We start from the raw sequence: 20,884 nt of genomic DNA on the forward strand, positions 1-20,884 counted from the left end.
ATATTTTAAATAGATATTTTAAGAGACAGAGTAACCTACAACCATTTCAAAAGAAAACTCATGCTAAGCGTTCATTGTGATTGGTTTTGTAGGCAGAGAAACTACAAACTTAAATTTTTGAAACTATCTGAAATCTGAGCCAACAAAATGGTTAGAGACTTTGCCATCTCTACATATTACTAATTACTTTGTATTTCCATAGGGCTTTTGATCTCAAATTTATTTTAGCAATAGACGTATGCCATACTTTATAAGCCACGTAGACATTATGTACATGTAACAGATAGTTAAGCAGAATCGTAGAAGTGATATTAACCAAGATCATATGAGCAAGCAATAGAGGAAAATTCCACTGCCCCGCCGCCCCAGAAACCTAGGAGTCTTCCACTCCTAACCCCCCTGCTCAAACCACTAAAACTCCCTCCCAGAGCTAGCAAAAGAATCCAAGAGGCACTCACTTGTGGGTCCCCTGCTCTGCTACGTTTTTCCATGCAACATTAGATTTTAGGAAACACATTCAACGTAATTAATTGGCAAACTGAAAAGCCAGGGTGAAGTTCAGCTAATAAAAATATTAACGTTATTTGTACTACAACGACTAAAATTAGGTCATAAAAGTTGCAACTAAAAAAAGCAAATATAAAACATTCCAGTATGGTATCCAACATTAACAGATTTTAAAGAGATTTTGAAAAGATTAAACACACACTCCCTGAATCTGTTGCAAAATTTACTTGCCCATACTAAATGCACTACCTTCCAAAAGGTAACTTACATTTGGAAAAAGCATTACCTATACAAGCTAATTTCCTTCCAGATAAATTCTTGTTTCAGAAGCGCGCACAGTAGAATGTTTTGACAGCGATGCTGCCATCCAAATATAGATGCTATTTATTTAAAATCCACATCTTTTGCACAATATACTGACCTTGCAATGTTGGTGCAGTCTGGGTCTGGGTTTTGGAGAGAACTGACAAAATGCTTTCAGGAGTTATTTCAACTTTGGAAAGAATATTTGCCAATGGATTTGGAGGACCAGATGGAGTCCCCACAACAGGTGTCTTCAGGCCACTAGTAAGAGTCGTGGGGCTTGTTGGGGTTCCTGGGGAAGGTCTTGATGCAGGACTGACCCCTGAGGTGAAAACATTTGCTGCTCAGAAACACAAAATGCTACTTTCAAAGAGCAATGAAAACAGTAGATAAATATACAGCTCAAGCATACTGCTACTAATATCAGAGTTATAATAAAGTGCTAGTGTGGTTAAGGTTCTTGAGGCCTCTAGCATTTAACAGCATCACACAGACCTACATGATTAAAAATGACAGCAGCTGTGGAAGCCTTGACTACAACTAACACTGTCACCTTCACCACTGCAGTGTTAGCAGTAGGAACCCTAGCACAGACACACTAAGATCACTATGGTGCATAGTCCTGGGTAGCACCACATTCCACATTGAAACTCCACACTACAAATGCCCTTAAATCACTTGGAACAGCCCACCCTGTTCAATGCAGAGCTTTCTTCTGACCACCAGCCAACCACCCATGATGACAAAATGGGCGCAGCAGAAGGTGAGGGGGCAAGTTCTGGCCAGGAGATAGGCTGCAGGAGCAGCGTGAGGGTTAGGGGATGAGGGGGGAGTCTGGTAGGAGGTTGGATGCAGGGTCTTGGTGGGAAGCTGTGTGTGTGAAGGGGTTGGGGGTGCAGGGTCTGGGCACGGAGGGGATGGGGGCACTTACTTGACTCTGCCTCCTGCCACTCCCATAGGCTAGGATTCCAGCCAATGGCAGCAGTGGGATAAGCTTCCAAGCTGGATCCTGCCCATGAGATTCGCCTCCCTCCATGCCCCTGCAGCGGGAAGCCAGAGCTGGTACTCCAACTTTACAGTGGGGGAGGATGGGGAAGAGAATGATGGGGATGGAGTGCCAGTGACGGCTTCCTGCTTTAGAGAGGAGGGCCACGCCCCAAGCCCACCTGCAAGATGGTCATGGTCTGTGGACACCACTTTGAGAACCACTGACTTAGAAAGAAGATTTAAAAACTAATATGAGAGGGCACTTAGTATCAGTAAGTTACAGCTCTCTGTCTGAAGTACAGACTGAATTACAATTCAATGGTTTGCTTCTAAAATGGTACAGAAACAAAAAAAAGATCTGAGCAAGGAAATTATTGCTTGTACACTGCAGAATCCTGTTTCTGCTGAAAAGCAACACTCAGTCACAAGCTGCAATTCAGAGCCTCACCTGTATTCTTCATAACAGAAGTCAAGCTGCTAAGAATGGAGCTGATCTTTGCCAGGTCAACATTGGCAAGGTTTGGCAGACCAAGTGCTGGCGATGGAGGGACAGGGACTGTGCTCACTGTCTTGGGAGTTGGTGGAGTCGGAGCTGAAGTTGTTACTGCTGGTGTAGCAGCGACCACTATGGAGGGTGTTGCTTTTGGGACACTTTCAGTCTTTGCAGGTGCTGAAGAAGGAGCAACCTGTTTCTCCTTCCTTTCCTCCACTAATTCAAACATAAAAGAGATAACATGGAATGTTCAATATGCTTCACAGAATTCTTCTGGCGTGAGAGCTGCAAGCTTCTCTGTGTGTCCCAGGTTTAACACAAACTAATTTAAAGGCTCAGTGGAAAAGGCATTGTTCATGCCCTTTACTGAACTGCTAGGTATTTAAGCACAGCCTCATATATGGAGATATATCTATATCTATAAATAAATAAAATAGAACTGGAAGGGACCGTGAAAGATCGAGTCCAGTCCCCTGCCTTCACAGCAGGACATGGAGAGGTTTTTTAAGTTAGGAACATCATAGCTTCCCTGTTTTTACTGGAGCACTGGCAATGTTCCCAAAAGAAGGAAAGTTTCTCGTCATCTTACTCCTAAATGAGGTTTGAAAAGCTGTTTTGCCTAGACAGTATTGTATAAAATGATAAGCCTATTTTATGGCTACTTCCACAGAACATACCAATGATTTTAGACGTGTCATCTTCCACATCGGACAGTTCCATGTCCTCCACATCCCGATTGTCTGCAACAGGTTGGGGAGAGGGAGATGTCTCACTTTCCACCACTGGAGACTGGACGACATCCTCTTCTCCCATTCCCTGGAAAGGGGACTCAGAACCAGTTGGAGATGGAGCATCCATACTTGGAGAAGGGACAGGAGACTCTTCAGGATCAGGAAGAGTTGCTTTCAGTTGATCTAATTTTTTCTTTAGATTGCTCACTCTGTTGGCAAATGTTTTATAAGCCTAATACACACACAAAAAGCATATTTAAGTTGGTGTCCTTTTTTCTAAAGGAAAACAACGTATCTTTGTAACATTTATAGTATCAATAGCAGCATGTTCAACTCTGCCCCCACATTATGTATTTCACTTTTCAATCTGACAGGTAGAGCAAAGGCCTCAGAAGGGATATTCATGTAACTACTTCTTCCATTTAGTTAATGTTTTTGTTGGAAGAATCTTTTCAGATCCATTTTTGTTAATGCTTCAAGAAATGAGGACCCAAAGGTCAATCTCTGATTACTAAAGGTATTCAACTTCTTGTAGTTAACTTTACACTCAGCCTAATAAATGAAACTTTTCCTTCTTCACATGCAAAAACTTTGCAAAACACAAGAAAAAGGATAAGTCAAATTATGAGCTCATTAGTGGACCTCCATCATTTCTGCTCTCTTTTTAAACTCAAAATTTCTACATCATTCATTAGTACAAGGAGATTTTATCAATCATTTATCTAATACAAAATTTAACATGCAGATAAACCCTGATTATCTATCTGCATGACTCAGAAGACATTTTGGAAAACTGAACTAAATAATTTTAGCATTTATCTTCATACATATCCCCAAGTTTTAGCCAAGTTATTACTTTAAGAGGGCTTGATGATTTAACAGATTTCTATAATCCATAATCATACCAGTTTGTATACTTCATTAGGTCCTGTTATTAGTAATGCAATACCAATAAGATATTTGCTACTGGGGAAAGTTTTGCACTTACATTTGCTACTACCTTGACTTCCTTATACTGTGCTTCATAAAAGATACCAGCATTCTCAAGCACTTCAATTAGTGAGGGGCCATTTTTCACCTGCTTGTCTAAACCATTTACAAATTCTTCTAACTTTGAACTTGCTTCTTCAAATTCTTTGGAAAACTTTTTTCCTCCTGTTTTGTCTGAGAGAGATATTAAAGACAAATGACATTATGCAGATTACCTCACCTAGAATAAACACAGCTCCACACACACACACACACACACACACACACACACACACACACACACACACACACACACACACACACACACACACACACACACACACACACACAGTAATTAATGCTCAGTAAGCTGATATGTGCGCTTCACTGTTTTTAGGAGATAATTAGATTGTGTCTACACAACAGCCTGGATTGATGCTCTTAGATCAAGCCACAATAGTCAATTTAGTGGGTCAAAGATACGCCAAAAATCGGTTGTAGATGGTGCTGCAGTCAACCCCCTCTACTCTGTTCCAGATACTCAAGTTTACATAATTTCCCTAATCTTAAATTATTATAGCTTTTTTGAAGAACTAAGCAACTGGTGTCTAAAGCTACAGGTGGGCATTTCTGAAATATCTCACCAGATGCCAATCTGCAACGTTACACACTTAAATAAATACCTTTGTAAATCTGGCCCATGGCTCTTACCTCCATGCAAGCTAGGTACTAAACTGATGAAATATTCCATCCCGCTCTCATAGCCAGCTACAAAGGCTACAGCCTATTTGGGCTATCTGCAGTTACACCTTTAGCTCAAGAAGCAGAGTCATGCTTCTGGTGCACAAGATCTCAGGCTCAATCTCACAGCTGAAAGTGTTACTACACCTTGGGGACAAGTACTCTGGAGTTTTGTACTTTATAAGGGCACAATGTGCATTTTAAAGTTATTTGAAAAATAAATACATTCAAACATGCACTAGGAGAACTAATTAAAAACCATTGTAAAAGATTACTATACATGAAACCCAAGATATTGGGAGATTATGTACATTCAAAGGCAGCTGATGTGCTCATAACTAAAATCAAACATTTCCATCCTGTGGCTTATGAAATATTACAGTAACAGCTATCAATCAATACTGCTGTAGTGTACTGGATCAAAAAAGCAGATTTCTGAAGTACTGTATATTTTTAAATAAAAGGAGTTGAAACTTCCAAAAGTGCGTTAATTGTAGAATGCTAAATGATGTCAAAGTACAATCTGAAATTCATTAGCAAACAAAGGCAGAAATCTAATGAATTACTAAAACTACTCGTAAATGGTTTCCTTTGATAACATGACTTGTACCTTTTAAGCATTTAAGTGTTTCAGTGCTGCATACATCCACCCTCATAGTAGAAAGCTGCTTCTCTTTCAACTCTATCTGGTCTTCTGAACGTTTATAAAACAACAATTCATCAACAAGGGACTGTGGCTGAAAAAACAACAAAAGCCTCATTACGTTCTGCAGAAGAGAAGCCATGATTTTGAAGTGTTACCACCATGGACCTTTTTTTAAGTAACAAATAAGTATTCCATTGAGAAACTGCCACTTATCAAAGCAGAGGCTTTTTCACTGATGCTGGAATAAACCATATGTTTCTCTGAATTCATGTAAGTCATACCAAACGGAACTGAAACCACAAGGTGATGATCAGACCTCTAAGTATGGTAAATGAGAGATTTGCTGGCATAGATACTAATTAGGTGTAGGGATGTAAATGTTTAACCAGTTAACCAAACAGCATCAGCCTTCTCAGTTTCAGTTAACGGTTAACGATTAAACTCAGCTGCTGGCTGAAGCCCAGGATTCTACTGCTACCTTGGCACTGGCAGACAGAAGCCCCAATGTAAAATGTGAGTGTACTGTAATACCCCTCTGCACCTCTAATTCCCCAGTTAAATGTTTAACTGGATAACTTATTAACATTTTAATCCGCTATATGGTTTTTTTAACTAATATTTACATCTGTCGTTAGGCGTGTGGAAAAAATTATACCCTCAACTGCCGTAGCTGTACAAACAAAAGCATTAGGGTATATGCAGTTATAATGGCAAAAAGTCCATTTCCCAGTATAGCTAACTCCATTCAGGGACCTGCTTTAAGCTATAGCAGTAAAATAACTTTTGCTATGGGATGGGGTTGAGGGATGAGGTGTTTGAGGTATGGAGGGATTTCTGGGTTTACGGATGCTCAGGGCTGGGATAGGGGATTGTTGGGGCATAGGCTTACCTCCGGTGGCTCCCGGTCAGTGATGCAATGGGATGGCGAGGCAGCTTCCTGCCTGTCCTAGAACACTGGCCAGCAGCAGCTCCAGCTCCAGCAGCTGTCCTCACCCCAAACTGTGGCTCCCCACTCCCATTGGCTGGTTCCTGTTTGTCTCCAGATATTGCCACGCACAAATGGATGGAGCTTATTTTGACACAGCTTCATTTTTTGGCTTGTTTTGCCTTTTTAATCTCGTGAGTTTGCTACTCGCTTCCACTTAGGAACTGGACCTGCTGCTGACTGTTTCCAGGACACAGCACGGTCTGCAGTGCTTGGACAGGCAGGAAGCTAGCCTTAAAACCCCCGCTAGTCACCTTGGCACCTTACAGCAAGGCAACCCAGTGCCTGACTTTCCATGAACTAGTACTGGGTTGCGACCTGGACTTTGAAAATCACAGAACTAGATGACCTCTGAAATAGTGATGTAAGAGAGTAGCCATTTCAACAGGTAACTGATAAGCATGAGCTTACTGGTTACCCAAACAGTTACATGCAGCTCCTAGTCAGGCTTCTGGGGAGCAGCAGTAGGCGGGACAGTAGCTGGCTCCCCAGGAGCAGAGTGGCAGGCAGGAACTGGTGTGTGCTGGGAACTGGCTTTTAAGACAGCTCCCGGTAAGCTGACTGCCACCCTGTGTGTAACTGTGCAACCAGTTACATGATTAGCCAATTACACACATTTTAACATCCTTACTCTGGAGGTCCCTTCTAGACCTACGATTAAAACCATGTGCAATCATATAATTATACTCTGTGATTACAAAAGGTCCAGTTCTTAACAAGGCAGCAAATTATTTTCTTGCAGCAGGTAATTCTAAATTATGTAAAAGAATTAATTGCCTCTATCTGCTTAATTTCATAGCAAAATGGGACCTGTCCCCACTCCCTGGCTCTATTTCCACACCCTATTTTTAAATAGCACCAACATACACAACACATTACAGAACAAGCTACAGCTCTGCAGAGCTTGCAGCCTCAGAGCATTGTGCACACTATACAGCAATGAACAAATAAACATGGAGGGCAATAGTTTCAAATCAAGCCCCAACAACACTTGGATATACAGGCAGTCCCCGACTTACGCGGATCCGACAGTTACGAATGGGGCTGCCCTGGAGTACACGGACTGCGGGACCTCGCGGTCCTGCCGCCCGTGTACTCTGGGGCTTTCTCTGCGTCTCCCTGGTCTGCAGACCAGGAAGACGCAGAGCAAAGCCGCGGAGGGGCTCGGGCAGCGGGGTAGCTGCCCCGCTGCCCGGGCCCCCCCCCCCCCCCCCCGCGCGGCTTTGCAAAGCCGCGGGGGGGCTCGGGCAGCGAGGCAGCCCAGGCGCGCCTGGACTGCTCCGCTGCCGGCTTCCCCGAGGCTTTGCAAAGCCGTGGGGGGGGGCTCGGGCAGCGGGGCACCCCAGGCGCACCTGGGCTGCTCCGCTGCCGGCTTCCCCGAGGCTTTGAAAAGCCGCGGGGGAAGCCGGCAGCGGGACAGCCCAGACGCCCCGCGGCTGTCCCGCTGCCGGCGTCCTCAGAGGCTTTGCTCCCCGTTTCCCTGGTCTGCTGGTCTCCAGCAGACCAGGGAGACTGGGAGCAAAGCCGCGGAGGACCCAGGCGGCGGGACCGCGGTGCGTCTTGGTCCGCCGCCCGTGTCTTCCTGGTCTGCTGGGGTGGGGGGGGGGGGGGCGCAGCTAGTACGCCCCCCCCAGCAGACTAGGCTTTTCTCCGGACGCCTGTGGCAGAGCAGCTGGGGTGCTGCCGGTTGGTCCCGCAGCGCCGCTCTGGGCGCTACTGGTCCAACCCAGCAGCACCCCAGCTGCTCTGGTCCTGATTCAGCCGCTGCTGGTCAGTTTCAGCAGCGGCTGAATCAAGACGTCTGGGGCAGAGCAGATGGGGTGCTGCTGGGTTGGTCCCGTAGTGCCGAGGATTGGCGCTACTGGAGCAACCCAGCAGCACCCCAGCTGCTCTGCCCCAGGCGTCCTGATTTAGCCGCTGCTGAAACTGACCAGCGCTGGCTACAGGAAGCCCGAGGCAGAGTTGCTCTGCCCCGGGCTTCCTGGAATCAGCTGCTGATCAGTTTCAGCAGCAGCTGACTTGGGGACGCTTGGGGTTCTTAAGTTGATTCTGTATGTAAGTCAGAACTGGTGGTCAGTTTCAGCAGCGGCTGAATCTGGACGCCAGTTCCGACTTACATACAGATTCAACTTAAGAACAAACCTACAGTCCCTATCTTGTACGTAACCCGGGGACTGCCTGTAAAACAAACTAGTTGAGATCATTACAGTGAAAGGACAGAGATTAATACAAAAGATATCTTGACTTGCTTAACTTACTCTGAATTCAGCAACAATCTTCGACTTTAGAGCAGCTTTTGGATTTGAGGATGCTGTTGGTATAAAAATGTGTAAATTAAGATATCAATTACAAAAACAAACAGTATTGACTGCAGTCAAAACTCAGAAGAGACCGTTTGTTAGCATCTTGTGTATATCTTACATAGAAATTTGTTATTTCATTATACTTCCCCCTCTGCACAGCTGTCACTCTGTTATTTGCTTTTCAGAAACATTAGAAAGCACAGAGCTAGGATTCAGAAGTCAACAAGTTAGACTGTAGATTTTTCCATATAATTTATGCACTGCATAAACAGTTACTGTGGAAAATGTTTTCCTGCTCTACTGTATATACATTTCTTGCAAAGATTCATCCACTAACCTTGAGTGCTAGTTTATAATTTTCTGAAGAAAAGAAAATCCTATTTCCTGAACTTTAGACACCGATAACTGACCCACTGAGTTTAGAATTTCCTTGGGACGATGCATCACTTACACCTTTACTTGGTCTAACCAATCTCCTTCCTTAAAGATTTCCCTGCACTTACACTTATGTTCTAACATTTCATTTAGAGACTGAGAAACTGCGGAGAAAAAAATATGCAATCACATTTCATGAGATCTAAATCCATTTGTTACTTAACTAGCACAGAAATTAATAACAACATGATCGCATAAGATATGCTAACTCCCTTAGCCATTAGTCTAGAAAATGATTTTCCATACACATCTTGTGGCTGATTTTTTTCTGGTAATAAGATTCCAACCCGCCTGTCCCCTTTTATTGTCCTTCTAGTCCAGTAGTCTCAGCACTCTTACAGTGGCATTTGCCAAGTTTTACACCTAATGTTCCATCATCTTGCTTTCTTGCCAATTCAAGGATTTTCCATATTATAGTTATTGCAAGGTTAGAGACTGGTACATTATAAATGTGGTTCCAGCTACTAAACTGTAATCCTGATAGTTTTCAATTATTCATTAACTGCACTGCCTCACTGTAAGTATTCCATTATCTTAGAATCTAGTTTGCTGTTGAAGATGTATTCCTGAACTTGAAGGGAATGTCCACCATGTTTCACTGTTGCCAATGTACATGGTTATCATTTCTGTCTTCTCTTCATTTCTGAATATTCTAATGCCAGTCTCCAAGAAGTTCCACCAGATCTTTTTAATACTGTTCATAACATTTGCTCTTTAAAGTTTTATTCACATTTCATTCCTTAAAAAGTGATTTTCTAGCAGCAACTCCTTGGTGTTTTACACATGCCAGTAAGGAACTTCACAAGTCTGGAAGACACATGCTTGATCATACTTAGAGACCAGGTACTTTGCCAGTTTTGCACTAGTCATTCTTCTGTTCCTCAAGAAGGCATTTTTAATATTAGTTCAGATAGCTGACATGGTTTCCTTACTTTGAGATTTCTTCCACGGCTTATTCGGTTGTTTGTTCAGAGTTTCTTTCTGCTGCTTCTGAGTTTTGAAAGTGGTACCTGGAAAACATTTCATTTTTTGCAGTCTGGCATTATGGGATTCCTTTAAAGTTCTCTGGTTTTGGTGTCATATGATTGCATGGTAAAAGATTAACAGAAATTTGTTTTAAAATCCATAAAACAACTTTCCTAGATGAGCTGTTGAATGCCCAAGGCAAATTAAGTTTACTCAAGAATATAGTAACTTTTATGATGGTCATTCTATTTGTAAAGAAAGTCTGTTCCCCTTTAAAAGAACAGAGGATTCAACAATCAGAGCCTGACAATTTGCTCTTTAAAATCTCAAACAGTGAATTATGATTGGGGAAAAAAAGCAGATAGAAAAAAAACCCACACATTTTAGGGGAAATAGTAAGGTATGTTTTGAAATTTAAATGAGCATTTACTTACCCCAAAGTCTAAATTAAAAAGACTTGCATTCAACTAAAAAGCTTGTTGCAAGACAAACTTATTTGCTAAGAAATATTAAATCAAATTTAGAAGTTTTTTTTTTTTTCTAAATTACAAAACCTGTATGAGATTCCAATCATTAACCAAACACACATACGGAATTCGCTTTTATTGATTTGTAATGTTTAAGTGAACGTCTTTTTGTTCACCAAGGAAGCAAGTACATGATTTCTATTTCTCAAGTAACAATTACTGACATCAGATAAAGCCACATTTAAACAAGCAACAGAAAAACAGTTTTAACTATGAACAATATAATCAGGGAAAACAGAATTATGCTCTTGTCTCCTTCACATTCAGAAAGAATAGATTTTCCATTAGTTAGTTTATTGTGCATGCCACTCAGTTAATATTTGGTATCTCTGGTTTAAAAAAATATATTTACATAAGCAATTGAAGACTTAAACTATCCATACTATAATGGAGGTTTCCATTTTTTTCCCCGAATATGGTAGATATTTTACCAATAATATTCAACCTCTATGGAGAGAAAATGGAAGATTTTTTTTTTACTCAGCTCTTCCCAGATGAACTCTTGGTATCAACTGAAGTTGTAGATGTAAAGTCTGAATGTCCCAAAACCTCAAGATAAAGGGGAGGAGCCAAGAACACAAATTCCATATAGTTAACAACTAGCTTCTGTGTAGGCATGATGCTCAGAACTCCTTTAACATATAAGAACATAAGAACGGCCGTACTGGGTCAGACCAAAGGTCCATCTAGCCCAGTATCCTGTCTACCAACAGTGGCCAGCACCAGGTGCCCCAGAGAGGGTGGACCAAAGACAATGATCAAGCGATTTGTCTCCTGCCATCCCTCTCCAGCCTCTGACAAACAGAGGCCAAGGACACCATTTTATCCCCTGGCTAATAGCCTTTTATGGACCTAACCTCCATGAATTTATCCAGCTTCTCTTTAAACTCTATTATAGTTCTAGCCTTCACAGCCTCCTCTGGCAAGGAGTTCCACAGGTTGACTACACGCTGTGTGAAGAAGAACTTTCTTGTATTAGTTTTAAACCTGCTACCCATTAATTTCATTTGGTGTCCTCTAGTTCTTCTATTATGGGAACTACTAAATAACTTTTCTTTATCAGCCCACTCCACTCCACTCATGATTTTATAGACCTCTATCATATCCCCCCTCAGTCTCCTCTTTTCTAAACTGAAAAGTCCCAGTCGCTTTAACCTCTCCTCATATGGGACCCGTTCCAAACCCCTAATCATTTTAGTTGCCCTTTTCTGAACCCTTTCCAAGGCCAAAATATCTTTTTTGAGGTGAGGAGACCACATATGTACACAGTATTCAAGATGTGGGCGTACCATAGTTTTATACAGGGGCAGTAAGATATTCTGGGTCTTATTTTCTATCCCTTTCCTAATAATTCCTAGCATCCTATTTGCCTTTTTGACCGCCGCTGCACACTGCGTGGAAGTTTTCAGAGAACTGTCCACGATAACTCCAAGATCTCTTTCCTGATTTGTCGTAGCCAAATTAACCCCCATCATACTGTACGTATAGTTGGGGTTATTTTTCCCCAATGTGCATTACTTTACACTTATCAACATTAAATTTCATTTGCCATTCTGTTGCCCAATCACTCAGTTTGGTGAGATCTTCTTGGGAGTCCCTCAGTCTGCTTCTGTCTTGACTATCCTAAACAGTTTGGTATCATCTGCAAATTTTACTACCTCACTGCTTACCCCTTTCTCCAGATCATTTATGAATAAGTGGAAAAGGATTGGTCCCAGGACTGACCCTTGGGGTACACCACTAGTTACCCCTCTCCAATCTGAAAATTTACCATTTATTCCTACCCTTTGTTTCGTGTCTTTTAACCAGTTCTCAATCCAAGAAAGGACCTTCCCTCTTATCCTATGGCCATGTAATTTACACAAGAGCCTTTGGTGAGGAACCTTGTCAAAGGCTTTCTGAAAATCTAAGTATACTATATGTACTGGATCCCCCTCGTCTGCATGTTTGTTAACCCCTTCAAAGAACTCTAATAGATTAGTAAGACATGATTTCCCTTTACAGAAACCATGTTGACTTTTGTCCAACAAATTATGTTCTTCTTCATGCCTCACAATTTTATTTTTTACTATTGTTTCAACTAATTTGCCCAGTACTGAAGTTAGACTTACTGGTCTGTAATTGCCAGGATCGCCTCTAGAGCCCTTTTTAAATATTGGTGTCACGTTGGCTACCTTCCAGTCATTAGGTACGGAAGCCGATTTAAAGGATAGGTTACAAACCACAGATAATAGCTCAGCAATTTCCCATTTAAGTTCTTTTAGAACCCTTGGATGAATGCCATCCGGTCCCGGAGATTTGTTAACATTAAGTTTTTCTATTTGTTCCAAAACCTCCTCTAATGACACTTCAATCTGGGACAGTTCCTCAGATTCATCACCCACAAAGGATGGTGCAGATTCAGGAATCTCCCCAACGTCCTCAGCCGTGAAGACTGAAGCAAAGAAATCATTTAATTTCTCCGCAATGGCTTTATCGTCCTTGATTGCTCCTTTTATAGCTCGATCATCTAGGGGACCCACAGGCTTTTAAAGCAGGCTTCTTGCTTCTAATGTACTTAAACATTTTGTTATTTCTTTTTGAGTTTTTGGCTAGCTGTTCCTCAAAATCTTTTTTTGCTTTTCTTATTACATGTTTACACTTGATTTGACAGTGTTTATGTTCCTTTCTATTTATCTCACTAGAGATACCTTAAACATAATATATATTTGCTATCAACTCATACAATTACAATTTACACTATAGTTAAAAATCAAAGGACTTAATGGCTTTAAACAGAATTGTTCAACAAATAATTACAAAGCTAATTCATATTACTCTAAGCTTTCCCTTTTTAAATTCCTGAAAATGCAGAAAGAGCAATTAATACATTTAAACAGTGACAGTGTTTTATTGACTTCAGACCATTTAATTATTATACATAGTAAATTAGCTCTTATATTAAGAATGGCAAATATAAAGGACTTACTTAAAGCTTCTTTTAGTGCCAAAATGGTTTCTTCAGGATATACATTTCTGTCTTCCCAGATTTTAAAGATTCTTTCTATAGATTTAGAAACTGATGGATCCCTGAAAAAAAAAAAGGCATTCAATTTTAGTGTGTTGTCACCATATAATTTTCCGTTATTCTACGATGGAAAACTATATGATGGAAATGTAATCTTTGCAATGTTTAAACAAATTTCTAAAAGATTTTAGATATGTCTGTAGGTGAGTACCAAGTCAATAAGATACCTAAGTCAATGGAGTCAATTTTTATGCTTAAAATTAAGCATGTGTTGAACTGGGACAAGGTTAGCACATAGAAAACTAGCAGTTTTACCCTGAACAAATAAGATATTGCCTGATATTGGTATTATGAAATAGTTCCCCATGAAAGACACTATTCTGGAATAAAAGTGACTTTTTAATTAGTCTGCTCACAAAATACAGTAACTATTCCAGAATTTCCAGCCCATGAAAGCTTATGTTCAAATAAATTTGTTAGTCTTTAAGGTGCCATAGGACGCCTCATTGTTTTGGCATGCATTTTAACATCCCTAGTTTTAGCAATTAAGTAACCATGTAAGCGGTGAAAATGTCATTGAGTACACAGTTACATACACGCAGGGTGCTGTGCATACAGGGAGCCTGCATGTAACCATTAATTGATGAGCCCAGGCTCACTGGTTATCTGCTTACACAGTTACATTTTCACATTCCTATTTAAAACAGACTAACATGGCTACTTCTCTGAAACTTATTTCAGAATAAAATCACTTTTAATCCAGAATAGCATCCACAGGGGAGTTATTCCAGAAGAGCTAAATTACATCAGAATAATTATTCTGGAATAGCTATGCCAGTCAATTTCCTCCATGTAGACATGGCCTAGTGCTACTATACCTTGCAGTTACAGCAGTACAGCTGCAGTGTACAGTCTTAGATTTCAACAACCAGTTATCAAAACTCCTTAGGCACTGTACTAACATTGACATGAAGTCACAGAATCCCCCTTGCATACTCTGATATCTCACTACTGTGGCGAGCATACCTTTGTGATCAGCGAATTCTAGTCTCAGATCACATTCTCCTTTCTGTGCCTCTAAGAACCACTCAGTTTTGGAGATTTTGCCATTCCACCCATGTGGAATGCAGATGTAAGGTGGACAGACTAATTTAATTACCCTCTCACAAGATCAATATTCTTTCAAGTCAAGTGTCTTGCCTTATTAACTCCTGATTGAAGGGTAAATTGATAGGAAAATGAAATAACCTGCCTCCCTCCAAATAACTACTTTCAAAGTATCCAGATACCACACGAGTTAATTCACACAATTCTCTCAATTTAAGATGCCACACAGTATTTCTTGCAAATGCAGCACAGTCAGGGCAAAAACACAGTCAATTTTTTTTGATTCAATGTATTTTGTAATATACATTGAAACAGACAATTAGAAGACATTTGCGGAGCTTTTACTGATCCTTACAACTGATACATTCCCATTTGTCAAAAACATAAAAGTATCTTTTATGATTCAGGTTCAAGTTTTGCTGCCAAAAGCAGGCAAGGGGCACTTCAATAGAAGCCCTATATTAGTATCCAAAGGTTGAAGTTAATGCTTAATCCAGGGTGAGCAGAAACCCTTCTCTGCTAAATACACCTGACTTCTGCAGAATAGCTTTAATTTGTGGCCCTTATGGTTGAAGAGACCACCTTCCAAATGTGAAAAAAATATTACTCTAAACTAGCAGACAGACATCTTCAAATGCCTCTGCTCAGGTCTTCCTAAATCAAAGGCAGAATGAACTAACAGTGCCACACAATCTTAGAGGGATAGCGGTATTGGTCTGTAACTAAAAAACAAGTAGTCCTGTGGCACCTTAGAGACTAGTAAAAGTATATAGTATCATGAGCTTTCATGGGCAAAACCAACTTCATCAGATGACTGGCTCAAATCTGTGGCCCATAGTGAAATTGTCAGGTGTTGGCTAAACTTCTTTCTGCTGCTTGTGAAAGTTTAGAACAGCAGGAAGCTGTTAACTGAGGAGGAGCACCTAAAATACAGAGGGACAGATTGTTTCAAAGTTCCACGCCAGTATACATGCAAAAGCTAGAGAAATTCTGGAATAAGAAGTGAAGAAGGGAGAATAAGAGGGAAAAATGCATCTCCTTTCCAGCAGTGAGAAAAATGGGAAGTGTAAGCTTCAAATTTCAGACACTTTATTAGTCAGAGGTCACAGAAATAATCCACACAGTCTCCTCTTTCATGGCAGATTTGGAGGGAAAGGGGACTGCCTTTGTATTCCTTCTGTGGCACTGGGGCCTTTCAGTTAATTTTATCACCTGGCTATTATATTCGGTAGATTTTTCTAGGAAATGAGCATGGATTGGTCAGATCAACAGAATACATTTAAAAAGAAGTATTTTGAGCATTCTGGGGGGAAAATGGGATGGACAAAATACAGGGCAGGAGTCACACTATGGGAAAAGGTTGACTTAAAGACTGCAATTCCAGCTATGTAAAAAAATGTATCTGAAGTCAATGTAACTTAAGCTGAGATTCAGTGCCGTCCTCACAGCAGGAGGTCAACAGAAGAACTGCTCCCATCAATTTCCCTTACTGCTCAAGAGGAGTAGGAGTGCCAGCGCATACGGTGGCACCCTCTGAGTTTGATTTAGCGGGTCTTTACTGGACCCACTAAATCTAACGCTGGAAGACTGACCGTTGCAGTGTTGATGTTCCCACAAGCAGACACGTGGCTGAAGAATAACTACTTCAGCAAAGATATAACCGAGTGGGAGAGAAAGATAGAAAACAGTCTCTCTAAAATAACTAAAGAAAAGCTTGTCCAATATCTTAGATGAAAAGAGAAGAATGAAGCTAGGGCAGGGAAGAAGGAAATTCAAAAGGCAGGCAGAGTAAATTACATGTTTAGAAATGTACTAAATAAAATGTTACAATTAAATACAGCACACAAATACATTGCATAGCTGTTATGCTCTCTTAAATGATGGAAGTCTTCTGGCACAGACATTTTTCTCCTAGGCTATAAGCTAAATCTTTCAGCTAAAGTACTGAGTAACTTTAAGACTTAATCTTAAAAGTTGTCCTCTCAGTAACCAAACTGAGAAGCAGGAACAAGGTCAATACTGACAAGAGTTCATACTTTGAGGAAGTGCACTTGAGATTGTCTTAATTTTATTGAAAGGCTGACAGAAAAAAACCCAGGAGGTATTTTAAGCATCTTCTGAAAGACAAAACCCACAAAACAATTTTAACTTTCCCAGATTCATGACAGTGACTTCTTAAGATTATGTTCAGCTTTGGGAAAGATATAGTTCCTAACCGCAAGAATACATCAGACAAACTTATTAGATGGCTCAATATATTGTCTCCGCTTCTTCAAAAATGACAATGACAAATTCCACACAGATATCAAGAACTACAGTTGACTCAATGTGATCTGGTTTTACCTGACCAGGTATCCAATGTTAACATTTAACAGAAAAAGTTAGATTTCTCAAAGACATAAAAGGTTTTAGGATGTCCGTGGCCCTCTTCTGAGAGCACAGGAGGGACAAGAATTGGGAACTTGAAGTCATGTGAAATCTACAAAATTCCCCTCTCAAACAATTCTGAGATTTTTTTACACCAGTGAAGAAAGGCAGCAATTTCCTGTACGGCCAGGTCTACATTAAAAGGGAAAGTCAAAGCCACTCCCGCTACGTTAATTATGTAGCTGGAATCAATGTACCTTAACTTGAGTTTCTGCGCAGCCTCCACAGCAGGCGGCCAACGGGAGTACACACTCCCATCAGCTTCTCATACTCCTTGCAAGGAATAGGAGTACCGGCACTGACAGTGGCACCCTCTGAGCTCAATTTCCAGTTAAATCAAACTCTGGAAGATCAATCACAGCAGCGTCGATCTCCCCCACTGTGAACATGTGGCCTAAATGCTAATGGCTTCTCAAGATCCATCCTTAAGCAGCGGTGATGGCTGGGACTAGCCAACACACTCTAGGACAGGGGTGGGCAATAATTTTTGTGAGGGGCCACCCCAAGATTTTGGAAAGTGGTCAAGGGCAACACTTTTCTTTGGAGGTGGTGTGGGGTCTAGGATGGAGGCTGGGTACAGAAGGGAGCACAGGGTAAGGGACTGGGATGCAGGAGATGGTGTGGGGTCTGAGAGGGAGTTTGGGTGAAGGAGAGGATTCTGGCCTGGGGGAGGGGTACAGGAGAGGATAGAGCCTGGGAGAGAGTTGTGAAATGGGGTAGGGGAGTACAGAGGGTTTGGATGGTGACCTGGGGGAGGGAGTTGGGGTGCAGGAGGCACAGGGGTGCCAGAGGCAGGCTCTGCCTGCCAGGCACTTACCTAAGCATCTCCTAGCCAGCACCCCAAAGGCAGGCTGGGCTCCTGTAGCCCCAGATCACTTAGGGCTGCAGGCTATTCCCTCCACTGGCTCCGGGACAGGGAAGAGGCTTGTGCTGCCCCCATCCTCCAGGCCAATCTCTCAGCTTTTATTGGTTGGTTGCTTCCAGTGAATAGGAGCTGAGAGATTGGCTGGGGTCAATTCCTATTGGCCAGTTGTTTCTGGCCAATAGGAGCTGAGGATTGGGCTGGGGGCAAGGGAGATCATTCCAAGCCTTCCCCTCCCTCCAGAGCAGACTGCACTTTAAAACCCGCAGAAGCTGTGTGCCTGAGGGTCCTGGCAGGGTGGCCCGCAGGCGGGATCCAGCCCCTGGGTCTATTTTGCCCAGCTCTGCTCTAGGGCTATATTCAGACAAATTTGAAACACCACAAACAGAAATAACATTTCCACCCCCAAGATTTCTTTAATCAATACAAAAATTCAAGTATAAATAAACAATTCCAGAAACAACATGGGGGGGGGAGCAGAATTAGTGGGGGAGAGAGGAGAGGGAAGAAAATCAAGTAGTAGCACTTAATCATCAGTTGTTGGCTACTACAGGGAATACTATCCCCTGCAAATGATGATGTACACAGGCTCCAATAATAATACAGTAAAATCTCAAGTGGCCAGATATGAACACAGGGCCTGCTCAGCAGAAGCAATTACCCTAGAGAACCTGAGAATAATAAACTAATTGGAAATACAAAACTAATCTGCAAGGAACTTTAGAGGCCTTTCCACCACAGCATCTCTGAAAGTTCACTATAAATGGTTGTAATTGTATGTTTTTTACAGTCAACTCACCTCGTAGTTTAAGATACTTTGCCAGGCAAAAACTCAGTCAATAGTAGCAGCACTGAACAACAGAACAGAAGTTAATCTACAACCTGTGCACATTCAAACTCAACAATGGCGGGAAGTTCCTCAGATAATGGGATGATGTATTTTTAGCATCTTTTGATGGGTACAAACTGACAGGGAGACGTTAGTTGGAAACCATCAGTTTGAAGCCAGGTACTATTGGTTTACAGTTTGAGAGGTTGTAATAGGATTGTGCTTGGGGGTTTGAAAGTCAAAATAAATTTTTGCACTGTGAATCATCATTCATCAAGCCTAGAAAGATGCAGAATTGCATTCTTCCCTATACAAGAGATGCAGCAAAGGTCTCCAAAGGTAAAACTACATAGCAAAGAAAAACCCATGTCTGGCCTATGCCAGCAAACTCAGGTTTGGGGGCTTGTGCTGTGGGGCTGTTTCATTGCCATGTAGATTTCCAGACTTGGGCTCCCATGGTCCCAGAGATAGGACTCTGGGCCAGGGTTACTCAACTTTGGAAGCCCAGGGGCCACAATGATACCCCCAGCACATGTCGAGGGCCACAATTTAAATGTGATTGTATGTACATGGAAATATATGTGCAAACAGCTTCTTTCACATGGACAGGCATAAATACAAAGATTAAGCAAGACTACATAACATGCAAGCCCCATTTAAGTCAGTTCTGCGGATATTAATAAAATGCAACATTTACCCAATTTCCACTCATACGACAGCACCTTTAATGTGCAATGACAGATCAAGAATTTAACTACTAAAATGCATATCAACCCAAACTGCACCACGGGCCACAAACAATCGGGCCATGGGTTGAGTAGCCCTGCTCTAGACCAAGCCCAGAAGTTTACACAGTACTGAAACGGCCCCATAGCTCAAATCAGTGGCACACGCCAGCTGCAGGTTTTTCTTTGCTGTGTACACATACCCCAAAGGTACATCTAGACCATAATAAAAAAAACCTATAGCATGTCTCAGTGCACACATCAACTGAGTGATGTAAGCACCCTTAGGCTTACAGTCCTTGGGGTGCAGCAATGTAAATGCTCAGTCATAGGCTGAAACCTGGATTGCGACTTTCCCTCCTCATAGTGTCTCAGAGCCCAGCCTCCAGCCTAAGAATCTCACTGCAATTTTCAGACCCACGACCCAAGTCCCACAATTTCAAGGCAGCTGACTCAAGTCAGCAGCAGGCCTTTCACTGAAGTATAGAAATACCCCAAGATAGGTAAGTTAAAGAGTGGACAAACCAAGTTACCCTGACATACAGCATTGGGAGAGGATGAAAGGAGTGAGTAGTGTTTTCTAGGGGTGTTAAAATTAGGACTATTAAAATGCGTTTATTTACATAAATATAACTGCTTAAAATTTACACTTGGGAGGGGAGGCAGCTTTTAAGCCAGATCCCCATGCGTATGGGCTCTCGACCTCCCACCCCCACACTATTGCCTCTGCATCAGATGGAAGAAGGGGGGGTGCCCTGTGTGTAACCGTGCATGTTAATCCATGAGCACAGACTCATCAGTTAACCATGTACATGTTCACATCCCAAGTTAAAATGCATATACATGGCTAACCATGTATCAGAGGCAGCAGCTTTTCCATTACCCATTTAAACCGGTAGTCAGGTAGATCTGCCTGTTGAAAGTTTTACTCACTCAGCTGCCTGGAGTGGACTTTTTTGAAAGATGATTAAAATACCACTAGTCAGTCTTGTGGTATAAGTGGGAAAGTAGAGTTTGTATTAGCGATGTTAACGGGTAACCCAGTTAGCCTCACTATTACTGGGCAAGGCTTACTGGTAGCTGGTTAACCAGCAGCCCAGCCAGCCTGGAGCAGCTCGCACTGCTCCATCCCGGCTGGGCCCATTGCACCACGCTGCAGACTGCTCCAGCCAGGCTGGTCTGGAGCAGCCTCTAACCTGGAGCATCCAGGTTAACCAGTTAAAATGGAACGTTTATAACATTCCATTTAACCACTTAACTTTTTAGCTGGGATTTTACCAGCCCAGGCACACACATTTCCATCATTGGCAGGCACCATCAATATTAAACTTACA

General features: G+C 41.9%; 1 protein-coding gene across 2 annotated transcripts in view; it reads right to left on the reverse strand.

The window, feature by feature from the left end:
- The window catches only part of RPRD2 (regulation of nuclear pre-mRNA domain containing 2), a 52,984-nt gene that overhangs the window by 6,783 nt on the left and 25,317 nt on the right, over positions 1–20,884 (reverse strand). The window contains exons 3-10 of one of the 2 annotated variants that reach the window (XM_075907407.2): positions 13,562–13,662; positions 10,033–10,110; positions 8,621–8,673; positions 5,342–5,468; positions 4,010–4,185; positions 2,968–3,253; positions 2,246–2,506; positions 929–1,132 (exon numbers count right to left, since the gene is read on the reverse strand). In XM_075907407.2, the coding sequence (XP_075763522.2) occupies positions 929–1,132; positions 2,246–2,506; positions 2,968–3,253; positions 4,010–4,185; positions 5,342–5,468; positions 8,621–8,673; positions 10,033–10,110; positions 13,562–13,662 (1,286 nt within the window). The remainder of the gene's footprint in view (positions 1–928; positions 1,133–2,245; positions 2,507–2,967; positions 3,254–4,009; positions 4,186–5,341; positions 5,469–8,620; positions 8,674–10,032; positions 10,111–13,561; positions 13,663–20,884) is intronic. The other variant, XM_075907408.2, reaches the window with a different exon arrangement.

The sequence above is a fragment of the Pelodiscus sinensis genome, chromosome 22 (genome assembly GCF_052426305.1).
Source record: "Pelodiscus sinensis isolate ZL-2025 chromosome 22, ASM5242630v1, whole genome shotgun sequence".
Lineage (NCBI taxonomy): Eukaryota > Metazoa > Chordata > Testudines > Trionychidae > Pelodiscus > Pelodiscus sinensis.